We start from the raw sequence: 17,916 nt of genomic DNA, 5'->3' as shown, positions 1-17,916 counted from the left end.
TTCATACACGTCTTCACTGAAGTGAAAACCGGCATTCACTGCTTGTAATATTTGGAACTGGCTTATCTGCCTCATACAGTTCCATAGATTACAATGCAGTGGATACACATTTTCACGTCCGTATTAGTACGTAGTGCGTATGCGTAGACGTGTACGCATTTGGTGTGCTCCAGCCACAAACGTATATTACCTTTAAAAAAATAAAAACTAAAAATAAAATGTTGTTTTTTTTTTTATTTGCTGACCATACACTACTACAAACGCAAAAATTTCTCCAAGCTAATTTACCTGTACATTTTTAGATCTTCCAATGCTGAACGAGTGTGATGCAGATGGGATTGTTGGTACCATAAAAGCGACACTCGCTAGATTTAATATACCTCTACAAAATTTAATGGGCATCGGAACAGATAATGCTTCCGTGATGACCGGCGTCAATAACGGTGTATATGCTAAACTGAAAAAGGATTTGCCGAGTTTAGTTTTGGTGCGTTGCATTTGTCACTCTCTGCAATTGGCAGTATCGGCAGTAACAAAGCAATTTTTACCGAGAAATCTCGAGTTTATTATTAAAGAAACATATGATTGGTTCAATCGATCTTCGTCAAGGCAAGCGGCTTACAAAGAACTATACAAACTTATAAACGACGGTCATGATCCATTAAAAATTGTACAGTCTTGTCAAACTCGATGGCTTTCTATAGAGTCCGCAGTTGCACGCATTTACGCACAATGGTTGGAACTGAAAACACATTTTAATATGGCCAAATTGAAAGAAAGGTGTTACACAGCAGAATTGCTGCATGGAATGTATTCAGATGACGTGAATTATGCGTACATTTCATTTATGTATCCAATTCTCACTGAAATTAACAGAGTGAATAAATTATTTGAATCGAAAGATGCAGATCATACAAAACTGTACGACGAATTGACAAATTTGGTTGATTCACTTGTTACCAAAATAGTACTGCCGACCCAGAAGGTAGACGTTTTTACGCAAAACATTAAAGATTTTGTTGATAAGAAATGTTATTTGGGGTACAGATTCGAATCTTTTGTGTCAACGATGAGAGAAAAAGGACTTCCACGGAATGAAGAAGAAATGATACGTAATAGGTGCATCCAGTTTATTGTGCAGTTGGTTAATGAACTGAAAAACAGATTGCCCGAAAACTTAAAGCTCATGAAAAATATGAAAAGAATTAGTGTAGATTGTGCACTGTCTCACAATAAAGAGCCGATCACTGACCTGATCTTACATTTTAATAAAAATCAAGAATACATAGCGAAAGTTGACGAGCAGTGGCGTCAAATCCATTTACTCAAATGGATAAATACAAAAAATACCAAGGAATTTTGGTACGAGGTGCTGGATTTCGAAGACATTGCAGGAGAAAACCGATTTGAAGATTTAGCCACGTTTGCTATATCTTTATTAGTTTTACCGCACTCTAATGCTGAAGTAGAGCGATTATTCAGCATGATGAATATCGTGAAGACAAAACACAGAAACCGAATGAAGCTAGATCTACTGTCATCTATTATGACAATCCGTGCAGGTTTAAAACGCGAAGGAAAGTGTTGCAATAATTACATCTTGCCAAATTCTGTAGTCCAGAAAATAGGAACGAAAGAAGTGTACTTAAAATCAGAAGGTGCAGAGGAAACCGACTCTGCTGAAGATGATTTTTAACGATTTTGTATGTCTTCTATTAGTTGTTTTGTAATGAAAATAAACTAATTTTATAATTCAATTTACAATATTGTTCTTTTACTGTCAAAAAATATATCCTAGCTGTATGCCTATCCATCTAAAGTAAAGAGTGACATAGACTACTGTTAACTTCAGTAAAACATGTGTTTCCCGCGGTAAAAACAAAAAAATAGTGCTCGCGGGCTGCTTGCCTAACCTCCTATCTGCGGACATAAAAATCATATCGATCCTATATTTCCTTTGAGCGTAAAAGAAGGATAAATAAACAAACACACTTACATTTATAATATTAGTTAGTGTGGATATTAGTGGTTTTCTGGTGGGTTGCGACGGCAAAATTGGTGGGTTCGTTAAAATTAAGTTGGTAACACTGCCGCTGCGGCCGCGCCGACCGCCATTTTGATAGCAACATTTGAACGTAATAGTTGTGCGTACTTGTACGAAAAGATGAATGATGAAAAATTAATAATACTCGTGTCAAAATATGAGTGTTTATTTGACATAACCAAGCCATCATATAGCGATCGGATAATGAAAGACAATGCATGGGAGGAAATTAGCAAATGTCTCGGAATAAGTGGTAAGTAAGGTTTTCATTGTTTTACACCTACCCCCAGATACTCAAACGAATTTTAAAGCAAGGGCTTCTTAAACTCGTGCTGCGACGTGTTAGATTCAAAGTCAAAATAGGAATAACATGAGTTTAAATGCGCCCTTACTTTAAAAACTCGTTTGAGTATCTGATCGTTAGAATATACTTATGTAGTAGACAATTTTTATTAAATATAACTTAAGAAACTCGCGTAGCCACTTGATCTTGCCAATCTAAAGCACCACTTGATGAAAAATAATCCTTAAATTTATTCCTTGTGGTTAGAACTGCGTCGCTATTAGAACTGTTTTCATTATTATTGTCTGTTATTGCTGTTAATAAATTTATATTGCTGTGAAATTCATTCTCTTGTCCTGGCGTCCGATTTTCTATTAAAAAATTATGTAAACATGTAGTTGCTAATATAATTAAATCACAGTACTTCGGCTGAATTTTCATTCGTTTTTGATAAATTTCAAATCTTTGAGTTAGCATTCCAAATGCACATTCTACGACTTTTCTTGCCCTGCTTAAACGCAGATTAAATACTTTTTTTGATAATTCTGTTCTTGCTTGTTCTCTTGGATACGGCCGCAATATATTATTGCTCAAAGGAAATGCCTCGTCTCCTATAAAAACATGTGGTAAGCTTTCAGTGGTACTAGGTAGAGGTTTATTTGGGGGCAGCTTTAACTTATTGGTGTTGAGTTTTTTCCAAAATTTTGAATTCTGTAAAATTCCGCCGTCGCTATTTTTACCATATGATCCGACATCAACAATTAAAAAACTGTATTTCGCGTCGACCACAGCTAGTAACACTGTACTGAAAAAGTTTTTATAATTATAGTATAAGCTTCCACTATTATCTGGTGCCTGTATATTGACATGCTTTCCGTCTATAGCGCCCAAACAGTTAGGAAAATTCCAAATATTAAAGAAATCACGTGAAACCTTTTCCCACATTTCTTCATCTGGCATCTGCATAACTATGGGCATCAAAACATCACAAATTACTCTGATTGTCTCATGAATAATTGAATGAACTGTAGAAATTCCCATTCGAAAATTAAATGACAAGTTTTTGAAACTGCAACCAGTGATGAGGAATCTGTAAAAATAAAACAAACACACAAAATAGAAATATAAGACTGCCGTACCAAAACGAACTATAAAATAAAAAAGAGTTATGTTATTAATTTTTCATTTCTGTTCTTTCCAGTGACGCAGTGCCAGGATCGTTGGAAGAAACTGCGAGATAACTTCAGAAAAGCCTATTATAACCGAAAAGGCAAGAGTGGCGATGGTGCAACTACGTCCAAATTGATAAAATTTGAAAAAGAACTTTCTTTTATAATACCATTTTTTCGCAATCGAAACCAAATATCTAATGTAACATTATCATCGGATGATTCAGAGCCTGGCACACCAATACCACCACCATCGACATCATCTAAACGTTCTGACCATTCTGAAGTTGAATCGCTTGCAAGTACTTCTGGCTCGAAAAAGAGACCACGCTTAAGGAAAGATGTTGCTACGGTTTTCGAAGAGTATCTTGAAGAAAAAAGAAATACTACACCCCGTGACAAGGCATTACGTAATTTTTTTTTGTCTATGTCAGATACAGTGGAAACATTCCCAAAAGAAGTCCAAGCACGAATTAAAAGGCGCGTGTTTAACATTGTTAATGAAGCTGAATTAAGTCTGTATGAAAATAGTACAGATTTGAATTATTCTTTGTCTATAAATTCACCGCCATCGACTAATCAATCTACTTACCTAGTGTCAAACGAAACCTATATTCCTCAAAACTATCCAGATCAGACTACTTACGGGTACAATACCAGCACACAAAATACAAAATAATAAACAATCAAAAACAATAATAATTATAGTAATAATAATTAAACACACACAAATCTGTACTATTTAATTACATTTCATTAACGTAAATAATGCTTAATAAATGGAGGGCTGTGATTTTGTGATCTATTTAGATGTTTGTGTTATTTAACATGATTAGTATAAGTAATTTACATTTCATTAACGTTAACAATGCTTAATAAATGGAGGGCTGTGATTTTGTGATCTAAATAACATGATTAGTATAAATAATTGTTTTTTATTTACCTTAAAGTTACCGTTAACCTTTCTTCGGCTGTAATGGTGCAACGATAATTTGTAGTCTTTTTTGTTATATGTACTCCTAACAAATCTGTCAATTTCAAAAATTGCCAATATTCCATACGATAATACTCATAAAATTTTAGGCTATCTCTCTTCAATTCCTCGAAAATGGTGTGAAACTCCCCATGGATTAGTCTGTTTTTCCAAATATGTTTTACCCATATTTGTTTCCGCTTGCGCTTACGTTTCCTATGTTCTATTTCAAGTAATCTTGCTAACAAATATATTTCTTCGTCGGAGCTATCTAAATCCATGTTTCGAAAAGCACACGTTAACACACCGAAAACAAAACTTAGACTGCGCGGAATACTGGCACTGCCTTTGTAGTGTATCCACCCGACTCCGAGCGCATCCGACCGGCTCCGAGCACATCCAACCGCACCCGCTTTCAGATCTCTTCCAGCCGGTCGATGTGAAATAGTTGGCGGCTCCGCTCCGGCCAATTCCAAGCGTATACGACCCGGTCTGTGTGAAAAGAAAAAAGCAGGCCGATGCTCTCCGAGCCGGTCTGTGTGAACGGACCCTAAGACAAAAAATATCAGAAGCGCAAAGAAAAATAAAAAAATGTGTGCGTGTACTAGGTGTACACACGTAAGAAGTGAAACTTCTTTATGACCATATTTTTCGAAAAATGATCTACTATATTATGCAACTTTACAGAAATTGGTTAAATAAAGTTAAATTAGATAAAGTTTAACAAAAGGCTTTAATTATCATAGACATGAATACAAATACAATTATTTCATTTTAACTTATTACTGTACTACTATGTAGTACTAAGATTATTACAGAATTATATTAAACGAATAGAATTATTAGTATTACTATCATTGTTATCGTTATTATATATTTTTGAAGTGAAACTTCTTTATCGGGGTTGGAAAAACATTTAGTGTAACATTTTTTCGTTACGCGCCATCTTTTGAAGTGAAACTTCTTTATCGACGTATGGGAGAAATTTTGTAGCAGGTTACGCGCCATGTTGCTTTTTGAAGTCAAACTTCTTTATCGGCGTTGGAAAAAAATTTACAGACATTTGTCACATTTTACGGTTACGCGCCATCTTTTTCTTGTCCCTACCACGGTTGATCCGAAGAGAAATTTTTGAGTAATTAGTTATGTACGTCGTGTTATGAAACTATACTCGAATAAAATAAAAATATTAGTTTCTAAACCGCAGTGACAACTTCATAACAGCTACAGTTAATTGGATTGTAAAAAAATATCTTCCTTTCTCATTTTTCGATGATGAAGATACCCAGGAATATTTTTGATCGATTTGCCCGAATACGATATTTCCTAAAAGGTCGACACTAAGTAGGAAAGTCAAACAGCGATTTGAAGAACTACAATCGAACGTTAAAAATCGACTACAACAATATTCATGTAAAATGTCATTTACCATTGATGGATGGTCGTCCATTGCTGGTAGGACTTTCTACGGGATCACTATTCATTATATAGACAATGAATGGAAGTATCGATATGTAGTCCTTAATTTTATACCATCGCGCGGTCGACATACTGGGTTAGATATTGCAACGATTTTCCACGAATGTTTATTGGAATATTGCATAATTGATAAAATACAGGGTATCACGGTGGACAACGCAACTGCAAATACCAAATTTATGTATGAACTTGGCAAACAACTGCTGCATTTTGATTCAGACAATAAACATTTCCTGTGCTTTGCTCACATTTTGAACCTTGGTGTACAAGATTTACTAAAGACCTTAGCATTACACAGTGAAACTGACAAGAAAGAACAAGAACAGCCGTATGAAGACGAAACTGAGGAAGATGAAGAATATGCGCCAAATATTGCTGACTCACGTGCAGGTATTACAAAATTACGCAGTATTTCCAGTAAAATAAAAAGAAGCGAGATATTAAAGAGGAAGTTCCAGTCTGCTTGTGAAGCAGTTGGCGTGCCATCAAATCTGAATCCTATAATCGACTGTCCAACAAAATGGAATTCCACACATGATATAATTGGATTTGGTTTAAAAGTGAGAACTGTCATTAACATATTATGCGTTTCAGTTACCGAATCGTATGATTTTCAAATCACAGAAACCGAATGGCAAATACTCGAAAAAATACATAAGTTTTTAGTAAACTTTTATCAACGAAACTTGGTGGAGAAAATTATGTTACATTACCGGTAGTCAGTGTATCATTCAATCTATTGCTTGATAAAATTGAATCCATAGTAAAACAATTAGATGAGAAACCTAATCGAACTGAAGTGGATGAAAGGCTAATTTTAGGTTTCCAAGCAGCCCGAGATAAAATGCTTAAACATTATAAGAAGAGCAACTGGATTTACTGTACCACTTTAGTTCTAGACCCAAGACACAAAGCTCCAACTTTTGATATTACATTATGGGGGCAGCAAATTAAAATAGAAAGCCTGCGCAAATTTAATGAATTTTATAAAGAATAACGTCTACCAGTACAGCAACACAGTGTCTAAGACCCGGTTGTTTCAAACCATTTGCTATCGTAACTTACGTTCGTTAAAATTTTACAGACACGTATGAACTTTAACGTCTGTTAACTTGTTAGCGTTGCTTCATTGTTAAAAAATGAGTTCGTCATTGTTAATGGGGTTGCCTGTTTGCGTAACGCTATTTTGACGTAATGTTTTATGGGATATTTTTAGTAATAACAATATTGATAAAAACAATGTCATTTGAAACATTCTGTCAAGTTTGACATTGGATGTTTATTGTTTTGTTCGAAAGGCTAATTTTAAAAAGTGTTTAATTTTAATATAAATAATGGAAACCTTTTCGCCAAAGTATAAAGCTAATATTTTAATATTATATTGTATGAATTGTATATGCGCAAAGTATGCATATTATATTGAGAGGATAGTTAGAAATGTATTTTTTTACGTGACTCATTGACTATCAGAGAACGTTCGGTAAATTTTGGAAAAGAAGAGAAGGACAGATTTAGAAATGTAATAGAAAAACATAAACACATAGTATTGTCTTTGATTAACATAACTCATTTAAATAAAACACTGTTTTGACCGGATTGAAGTTATGTATTATTATAAATTTACAACTATTTAACATAATTTTAAATTTATCCGACGTTTCGCGTGCTTTACAGCGTGCGTGGTCACGGTGACTGATTATGTTAAATAGTTGTAAATTTATAATAATACATAACTTCAATCCGGTCAAAACAGTGTTTTATTAACATAAACACATATTTAATAAAAAGACAGACAGTAGCAGTACTAACAATTTGCAAAAAAAAAAGGGCATTGAGTGCGATTCCTGCAGAATTTAATGCCCTTTCAGATAACACTCGAACTATTAAACAGTTGCAAGCCAAATTTCACAACATGAAGCGGGATGCTCGTAAAGTATGTTTCTACAATTTTCCAGAACAAGTTGACGGATATTTTATAGCATACATATAGCGAAATAAATAAAGTGCAACGTCTTGGTAAAAAAGAGGAAAATGGAAAAAAATATTGATGTAAAACCTTGATATTTAGAACTTGAATTGTATTCCATTAACCTATTGTCAACTGTCACTCTCTAAATTCTGTCAATCAATTTTTGTTAATAAAAGTTGTATTCGAACGTTGGCTAATTATAAGCATATTATTTTTGTACAAAACTATAATAAAAAAGACCTATTCTGCTTACATTAACAACTTTGCAGAAAAAAATCCAAATCCTTAGAAATAAGAAAATGAAAGAACAAGAAGAAATGAAAAATTGTTACCAATGTGCACCGCACCGTCTACTGTTCTCTGAGAGCCGACTGCCAAACCAAGTGCACGGTGAAGGTAGAATTTCACTACCCTACGAGGCAGTTGTCCTTCAAGCAGTTGATGAGGACCCAAGTTGTTCGGTACGTGGAATTGAGGCCAGCACAGGTGTGCCCAAAAGTACAGCTCACCGAATACTACAAAAAAATGAGTTCCATCCATTTCATGTACAGCGAGTACAATCCTTATTACCTCGAGATTATGAACCTCGGGTTGCTTTTTGCCAAACAATAATTCAAAAACACCGAGAAGACCCACAATTCTTAGAAAAAAATTTATGGTCGGATGAATCAGCTTTTAAAAAAGACGGCTACCTACACAATCTGCACGAGTGGCACGTCGAAAATCCACGATTGATGAGACCAGACAGACAGATCACAGTACCGTTTCAAAGTTAACATGTGGACTGGAATTTTGAACGGAAAAGTCATAGGGCCTTTTGAGTTACCAGAAGTTTTAAATGCTGAAATTTATTTAGATTTCTTACAAAATCATTTGCCCAATATGCTGGAGGACGTGCCGCTTACTATTTTACGAGATATGTGGTTCCAGCAAGATGGTTGTCCAGCGCATTACAGCCGCTTAGTTCGAAACCACCTTAACGAGGAGTATCCAGACAGATGGATAGGGCGGGGTGGTACAATCTCGTGGCCCGCCCGCTCACCCGATTTAAATCCTCTTGATTTTTTTTACTGGGGAGCAGTAAAGGAAAAAGTCTATTCCAAGTCGATTCAAAATGTAGAAGGGCTTAGACAGAGAATAGCGGAAGCAGTAGAATTTGTGAATAATGGACGATTTGCCCGCTTCATTTCACGATCTTTTTTAAGGCTATGGCTGAGTTGCCCATTTTTAATGAAAACGGGCTAGTATTCCAACACGATGGCTGCCCAGCATAGGAGTGAGACGTATTTACCATACCAGGTTTGTAAACCAGGGCTTTGCTTCGAAGGACGGCGCCCTGGTACGGGAAGGAAATACTTGCAAGTATGAAAGTATTTGCTGTGCTATCGGGCGAGAAAATACTTGCATAGGAAATCGATCCATCTTATTATACAAATAAGAAGCAGAATCGTATTTGCAACAAAAAATACGTGAAACTTGCAAGTATTTTTTTCACTGAGACCATTATGGTCTTTATTCTTAAAGTGACACGAGTCAATTTCCTATGCAAGTATTTTAGTATTTTGCCGTGAGCCCTTCGTTTACAAATAACCGTCATATACTGATCAAAATAAGGAACATAATTGTATTAACATTCAATAATCGTAACTTTACTCTTTCTTTTGACTAGTTCACGCTATTCATTCTTATGTCTATACACAAAAGACACATAATTGCGTGTACAAAAGTATTGTTTTAAAAAATATACTTATGTGCCACTTAAAGTTTGTTTATTTCAAGTAATAGTTTAGTTTCCGTTTTTTTATTTTTTGTCAGTTGTGATTTGAGTGCGAGCTTGTTACGTCAACGACTAACCGTGACCTAAATTACAAGCAATTTTTCGGGAGTTTATTGATTTTAAAGTCAATTTTCGATTTATTATATAATATAAATTAGTGAGTGTATAAATGTATAAAACTGTTATTTTTTTAATACTGTGTTTAGTTTAGTTTCGCGAGTTTAAAGGACCGACAATTTTTGAACTCGAAATAGGTAATAGAGTGTAAATAAAACTGTGATTTCGTCATTAGATAATAGTTAAGTTACAAATATTTTTTCTGAAGTTTATTGAATTTAAAGACAATTTTCGAACTATTAATAGTGAGTGTATAGATGTATAAAACTGTTATTTTTTTAATTCTGTGTTTAGTTTAGTTTCGCGAGTTTAATGGACAGACGATTTTTGAACTCTAAATAGGTAATAGAGTGTAAATAAAACTGTGTTTTCGTTATTAGATAATAGTTAAAATACATAGTTAGATAGGTAGAAACTTGTGCTAAATAATAATATAGTCACAAACCATGGCTCCAAAGAAAAGTTTGGCTTGGGATCATTTTGTGGACAAAGGTGAAAATAAAGCTGAATGCAAAATGTGCAAAGTCATTATCTCATACAAATCAGGAGTGTCAAACCTTACCAAGCATGTACAAAGAAAACATATTTCCGTTAACTTAGTGAGAAGGGAACAACAAGTGGATCGTCAAGAAGAACAAGAGGTACAGGCGCATACTTCACAAACTGCACAAATTACGGCAGTCAATACTGCTATACAAACTATCGCATCTAATACGATAAGGTCCAATCCGAACCCATCCAGTATTACAGCATTCCTTCGGCGCGATTGTCAAAAAATAAAAAAACAAATTGATGATCATTTAATGAATTTGTTCATATGGGACTTACAGCCTTTTTCAATAGTAGAAGACAAAGGATTTCGCGAATTAATAAATTTTGCTTTCCCAAATTATACAATACCATCACGAAAGTATTTCGCCAATAATTTATTGCCGGGGCTATATGAAGAAATAAAGATAAATACAAAAACAGCTTTAAATGAAGATGCAAAAAGTGTATGTTTAACGACCGATATGTGGACGTCACGAAATAATGATTCTTACCTAGCCGTTACGGGTCATTACGTAGATAAAAATTTTATCCTTCAGTCGGTTTTACTGGAATGTAAAGTATTTGAGAGCAGTCACACGGCACTTCATATAGCACAAGAATTAAGAAATGTGGCTCAAGATTGGAACATTTTAGATAAGGTCCTCCTTGTAGTGTCGGACAACGGGGCTAATATAAAAAATGCCATACTTCAATTAGAATGGAGACATTTTGGCTGTTATGCACACACACTTAACCTAGCAGTACAAAAAGTGTTATCCCACTCAAACGTAAATAGCATAATAGGCAAAGTAAAAGCCATAGTATCCTACTTCAAAAGAAGTAATTTAGCCTGGAATAAATTAAAAAAGTACCAGGAGCAGGCCAATAAAGTAGTGAAGAGGCCAATTCAAGATGTCGCTACAAGGTGGAACTCCACATTTTACATGATAGAGAGGTTTGTCGAACTGAAAGACGAAATCAAATGTGCTTTGAGTAATTTAGACACTGGCAATTTGATTAATCTTACTACATATGAATGGGACATTTGCCAGTCTTTGGTAGTAGTGTTACAACCATGTGAAGAAGTGACAAGAGAGATGAGCGGACAGAAGTATGTTAGTGGAAGCTCGGTTATCCCCTTAACGATTGGTCTTACCAACGCTCTCAAAGAAATCGCAAGTCAGACATATCGGCAAGAAAATAATATTGACATTTTTCCTGATGAAGTGGAAATGTGTCGACAGGATCTGCTTTCAGAAATAGGCACGCGGTTTTCTAATTTGGAACAAAGCCGAACTTATACCGTCGCTATGTTTTTAGACCCGAGATACAAGTTATACTTTGAGAACGAAAATGTTGCAGACAGCACTAAAAAGTATATTGTGGGCTTAGTAACCGCGATGATAAATGAAAATGAAAAAAATCAGTCTTCAGCATCCACTTCTAATATATCAGATAGCCAGGGGAAAAAATCTAACAGCCTATTATGGAAACACTATAATAAACAAATGCACAATGTGCGGCCAGCTGGCACAGCCAATAGCAGAGCCATAATTGAGACGCAAAAATATTTAGATGACACAGTTTTGTCTCCAGACACAAATCCTTTGGAATGGTGGCGAATAAATCAGCAAATATATCCAAATTTAGCCAAACTAGCCAAAATTAAATTAAATGCAATGGCTTCTAGCGTGCCTTGCGAACGTCTATTTTCAGTAGCAGGGAACATATTGACGGAAAGGAGATCCCGACTCGGGAGTCGAAAATTAGAGCAATTGTTGTTTCTCCAACAAAATAAAAAATGATGATTGAGAATTCTATATATATATATATATATAATAAAAAAAAGTTGTACATATATAAAATGAAATGAAATCTTTTAACTACGCCTGCAAATACTATATTTCACAACTAGATGATAAATGACCGTAACACTATTAGTAGCAGACAGTCCTAAGCCTGTGATTAACAAAACAAAGTAGGAAGGAAAGATTTCATTTATAAAAAGCCGTGCAAGATTGTGGTACACACACTGTACGATACGATTGCCACCAAATACTTTCAAGTATTTTTATACCTGGTTTTCGTACCTGGTATTTTTACATACTCGTACTTGGAAGCCCTGGTATTGAATTTTGCAAGTATGTCTCATCCCTAGACTCCAGCACACTGGAGAGTAACCGTGCGAGAACATTTGGATAATGTATTCCCAAATTCGTGGATTGGAAGAGATGGTCCTATCGCATGCCACCACGTTCACCAGAACCTAACTCCACTGGATTTTTACATCTGGGGACGAGCCAAAGCAATTGTGTATGCGACGGAGGTTGAGACAACGGAGGAGTTAACCCAGAGAATAGAAGATGCTTTTGTCACTATCCGGCAAGAAATGAATCTTCATACGACAACCGTCGAAGTCAGAGATAGGTGTCGCGCGTGCATTCGCAATAGGGGACAACAATTTGAGCAAGATTACAAATCTTAAATAGGGAAAAAATAATAAAAATGATAAAAATTACATTTTCTATGTTTTTTAATTTCCTCCCACGCAATACCCTAAACATAAGTTTTAAAATTAATGGAGATAGTAAAAGTTTTTATTTATAATAAATAATACTGTTAGAATTGTGATAGTCCAGAGTAGTTTTTAAAATGATTCGAAGAACATCAGCGCTTTTAGTTTTTTTTTAATTAACGTTCAAAATTGAACTTAGTTTAAAAAAAAATATTTTTTTAACACTTTGCGAGTTAATAAAAAAAAACTACATACTGCTGGCAAGTAATTTCTTATTTTTTGGATTGGTACACTATTGTAGATAAAGAAAAAATTAACATTATGTGTACTTACTGTAAAATTTATTTTATTTACCTTTGAAAGTCAAATATTGGATAATTTAAAGAAAACATTTAAAAAATCGACATTAATTATTCCGTTGGCCCAAGAACTTTGTGGGGCCTGGGATAATAGATAAAGACCCCCCCAATCCACCATTTTGATTTGGCAAACGATGCACCAAACACCCTGTATAATAATAGATTAGTCGACCTAGTTACTAATTTGTACGTTTGTGGATCAAAGAGTGTAAACTCGATAGGAGCGGTGAAGAGTATTAGTAGTAGCCAGCCGTACGCGGAATTACTTGAGCAATTCAAGGAAATCACGCGTCCACCTATTTATAAGGAAGTGCCAGAGCATTCCGTCTATCACCATATTGAGACAACAGGCCCGCCAGTGTATACGCGTGCAAGGAAGCTGCCACCTCACAGGTATGATTTGACTGATGCAGGAGTTAGGGATATGCAGACCATCGAGTAGTTCGTGGGCCAGTCCACTACATGTAGTGCCTAAAAAGAACGGTGACATTCGACCTTACGGGGTTTAGTTATAATTAGAGGTGTAATTATTGTCTATATAGAAATTTCGCAATTGTATTTGTAATATTGTCTACGTATCATTATTTCATAATTCCACTTGCACGTGGATCAATCAGTCGCCCTATAACCGCCATGTAAGTCAGAGGATAATAAAGCTAGTGAATTTTATTTCGGTTTTCATTTGGTGTACCTCAAACACTAAAACAGTAAAAACTGAGCGATACATAGCCATGTTACGCAATTACTTTTTCCCGCAGCTGTCAGAATTTCACGGGAACAATAGTGCAACATGGTTTCAACAAGATGGCGCCACATGTCATACATCAAACCAGAGTTTGGCAGTCGTAAAGGAGATGTTTACTGGAAAACTCATTTCGCGCCGAGGTAACATTTCATCGCATTTAACCCGACCAGACTTTTTCCTGTGGGGATACATGAAAAGTAGAGTCTACAGCAATAATCCCACCACAATTTCCGGTGAAAGCTAACTTCCGCGGAGAAATGGCCGCTATTCCGCGATTAATCAAAATGCCGCGGATTGAATATACGGGACAAGAATACGCCAACATGCACTTCATCTATGTTGAATGCAGGAGCAACGCTAGTGCTGCTGCAGGCCTTTATAGAGAAAGATATCCTAATGCGCGTCATCCAGATTACCGTGTATTCGTGGGAGTCCAGAGATGTTATTCGAAAGGCAGAATACCTGGCAGTGGCATTGGTGGTACGAGCTCCGGAAGACAAGCGAATATCAATACTCAAGACATTGTGCTTGACGAAATACAGCAAGACCCTTCGACCTCTGTAAGAACAATATCACGGCGTACTGGAATCCCGAAAACGACCGTGCACCGTCTACTGAATATAAATAAATATCATCCTTACCATATTAGACGCGTCAATTACATACGGTACCCTAAAGTACATCGCTGACATCGTGGCACGTGTATGGTCAACGTGCCGGCTTCTAGGAATTGCTCTGCTGATACAGCATTTACCGCGTTTAACATTTTAATTAAATAAAATATGTTTGTTTATTCCGATTTTATCTAGCATCGATAACGGATGTACAAGCCGTCGGAAATATCTGCGAACCTCGCTGGAATGCGCTTCCCCTGGCGCTTCCCCGCACCCCGCCCCGTTTTCGCCTATCCAGTACCGTTGCCAACGCAATCGCCGACACACGTGTATTATTCTTGCTTTCGTAATCGCATTTTAGTGTTTATTGTTTCTCTGTTTGGTGAAATATTACATAAACTACCTATTTAGTGCTGTATGTAAGATGGGTAGGACTATACATAGTGCAGAGCGGAATTTAGTGCTCAAAGTAATCCAATTCTTTGAAAATGAAAAAAAACACGGCTCTTTCACTGTGCCGGTTGAACAAGCAACAAAAAGGGCTTGTGCTGCAACTGGTTTATCTAAAACGACAATAATGACAATAAAACGTGAAGCAAAAAAAATACAAACAGAAACAGCGCGAGCAGCGAATGTTCAGGAAGACATGACGTCCTTCGAAGATGGTGAGCATCCACAACCTAGTACTTCAGCTTCAGTTGCCACGGACACTATCAAGCTCTCGACACCAGGGAAAAAGCGTAAAAAATACAAAAAGAAAATAGATCTAGATAATTTTGATTTATGCGCGATACGCTCTTTGGTTGAAAGTTTTTATACCACAAGAAAAGAAATACCTACTTAAAAAAAGATTCTTACAATAGCAAAACGGGAGCTCAACTTTCCCGGCCAAAAAGACGCCCTAAGAAACATACTAATAAATGATTTGGGGTACAGCTTTAAAAAATGTAAACGAAAACGCGATTTTTTGGTGCAAAGACCTGAAATAGCAGCCTGGAGAGCAAAATATTTAAGGCGACTGAAAGAAAATGACGAACGTGGTGCCGAAAAAAAACCAGTTACATTTATCGACGAAACCTTGATACATTCTCACTATACTGTCTCAAAATGTTGGCAAAATAGTAGTGATTCCAGTGTCCGAATAAATCACTCTCCTGGTCAGCGCTGGATTGTGGTACACGCAGGTAATGAGAACGGTTTCATACAAGGAGCCGAGCTCCTATATAAGTGTAAATCAACAACCGGTGATTACCATGACGAAATGGATGCGTCCAATTTTACCAAATGGATTAAAGAGAAATTGATACCGAACCTTCCACCCAACGGAATAATTGTCATGGACAACGCGCCCTATCACAGTAAGCAGGCAAATAAGCCGCCAAATTTCAGTGCACGTAAAAACGAAATGCAAACATGGCTGCAAGAACACAACATCGAATTTGATGACAAAATGACTAAAAGAGAACTGTATATGTTGATTCAAAGAAATAAACCTGAGAACGTATATTTCATCGATGAAATATTTAGAGCTCATGGACATGAGGTATTACGTCTGCCACCCTACCACTGTGATCTCAACCCTATTGAGTATGTTTGGAATTTGATGAAACAAAGGGTGGCAGACAAAAATATTGACCAATCAGAAAAAGATATAGAAAGGTTAACAAAGGCAGCGATCCAAAGTATAACCCCGGAAGATTGGAAAAAAGAATGCAACCATGTTGATCGCTTAAGAGATAAGTTTTGGCATAATGACAGATTATATGAACATGAAGAACGCGAATTAATAATTTCATTAGGAGGAGAAGACAGTGACAGCGAAACCGAAGACAACATTTTGAGTGATAATATAGAAATGACGAAAACGACAGCGCTACCATGTCTGGTGTCGAGGCTTTTCTAGAATAGTTTCGCCACTTTCTCTTCCTCTCTACTTTTTCTTTGTATTATTTGTAAATTTGTAAATAATTTGAATTTTAAATAATGTAAATAATAAGTATTTGTAAATTTCAAGTAGGTACGAGTATCAATAAAAATAAGTACACAAATAAAATATTTTTTATTTTTACATCTTCAATTTTTTTGCTATCTCTCCAGTTTGTATGACGTCATTAAGCCAGGTTCGCAGATATTTCCGACGACTTGTAATTAAATACTTTAAAGGGATGACAAATCACATATATCCTGCGAGCAGGGGATATTCATCACAGAATTCACCTTATGATTACCCTGGTCAATATGGTTATAATACTGGCCCCTCTAAATCTCCATCAGCGACTGGCCCCTCTACATCAGCGGCTGATGACCAAAACTCTCAATTTGAAGGCCTTTCATCATCTTCAGTAATGTCTGATGAATTATTTTCCAATATTTTTAATGAATAAAAATTTAAATAATTGTTATTTATTTTTCGAACCTCAATGTTACTGCTAGTCTTTCTTCTGCTTGGATACTTCTCCTCGTGATTGTGTCTTCACGTTTAATTTTAGACCTTAGTATATTATTTATTTCATCAAACGAAGATACTGACATCCTAAAATAGTTGAAAAAATTTTCTTCATCACTTCTAAGTTCCATAAACACATGATGGAATTGTCCATGTTGTTCTCTTAATTCCAAAATTGGATGAACCCAAAATTTTCTCTTTTGACGTCACCGCCGTCGTCTCCGCTTGAGCAGAAGCAGCAAAAGCAGTGCTTCCTCGTCAGAATCCATGACTAGACTGCGGTAGAAATTCAACTGCTCGAGCGGTTGGTAGAACAGCTCGAGCAGTCAACAACCGACTGCTCAAGCAGTCAACGCCGACCGCTCGAGCGGTCCGTGTACGTCGGTCAGCCGTTAACTGCTCGAGCAGGCCGTGTACGCCCGCTCTAAATGTCAACATTAAATGGCTGATGCCAACAAACCAATCTATGACAATAAGGAGAAGTATTTGAACAATATAAATAGTCGAATATTGAGGATTCATCACACATTAAATTGTACTTTTAAAAATTAATTGATATTTTTACTATCTTGAAGGTCATGCACCGAAGAAGGCATGGATTGACCAGACAGTGTCATCGTCCCCGTCTGTAATACCCTACCACTCCAGAAAACTAGAATCGCTGCTTATATGCCTTGGACTAAACCTAGAATACAAGAGTGGCAATACAAGCAAAAATATTTTATTCGAAGCAGCAATGGTTAAAGTTACTCTTATAGACATTGTACGGTACCACAAACAAGAATATTGCGATAATTATATTGTGGACGCGATGGCAGCATGGAATAATTGTTTTACGTCTGCGCCATACCAGCTCAATCCCATAGAGATGGTACGGGCGCAGGCAGGATATGAT

General features: G+C 36.1%; 2 protein-coding genes across 2 annotated transcripts; one reads left to right on the top strand and one right to left on the bottom strand.

The window, feature by feature from the left end:
- Window positions 1–2,164: 2,164 nt before the first annotated feature.
- On the top strand, window positions 2,165–4,197 carry LOC125058223. Its single transcript, XM_047662267.1, has 2 exons — window positions 2,165–2,297; window positions 3,529–4,197. The coding sequence occupies exons 1-2, from the start codon at window positions 2,165–2,167 to the stop codon at window positions 4,173–4,175; spliced, it is 780 nt and encodes a 259-aa protein (XP_047518223.1). The 3' UTR covers window positions 4,176–4,197.
- Window positions 2,195–5,027, bottom strand: LOC125058203 (protein ANTAGONIST OF LIKE HETEROCHROMATIN PROTEIN 1-like). The gene is made up of 2 exons (XM_047662243.1): window positions 4,440–5,027; window positions 2,195–3,417 (listed from the first exon to the last, which is right to left on the bottom strand). Exons 1-2 carry the CDS (start codon window positions 4,748–4,750, stop codon window positions 2,508–2,510), a joined length of 1,221 nt encoding a protein of 406 aa, XP_047518199.1. The 5' UTR covers window positions 4,751–5,027; the 3' UTR covers window positions 2,195–2,507.
- Between the last annotated feature and the right edge of the window lie 12,889 nt (window positions 5,028–17,916).

This window comes from Pieris napi, chromosome 18 (genome assembly GCF_905475465.1).
Source record: "Pieris napi chromosome 18, ilPieNapi1.2, whole genome shotgun sequence".
Classification (NCBI taxonomy): domain Eukaryota; kingdom Metazoa; phylum Arthropoda; class Insecta; order Lepidoptera; family Pieridae; genus Pieris; species Pieris napi.
This window is presented reverse-complemented; position numbering and strand designations above follow the sequence as displayed.

Excerpts from the sequence above, each read along its gene's own strand:
- LOC125058203 (XM_047662243.1), bottom strand. The coding sequence starts at position 4,750 with ATGGATTTAGATAGCTCCGACGAAGAAATATATTTGTTAGCAAGATTA. Across the intron at positions 3,418-4,439 it reads AGGTTAACGGTAACTTTAAG|ATTCCTCATCACTGGTTGCA; the intron begins GTAAATAAAAAA and ends TTATTTTTACAG.
- LOC125058223 (XM_047662267.1), top strand. The coding sequence starts at position 2,165 with ATGAATGATGAAAAATTAATAATACTCGTGTCAAAATATGAGTGTTTA. Across the intron at positions 2,298-3,528 it reads CAAATGTCTCGGAATAAGTG|TGACGCAGTGCCAGGATCGT; the intron begins GTAAGTAAGGTT and ends TGTTCTTTCCAG.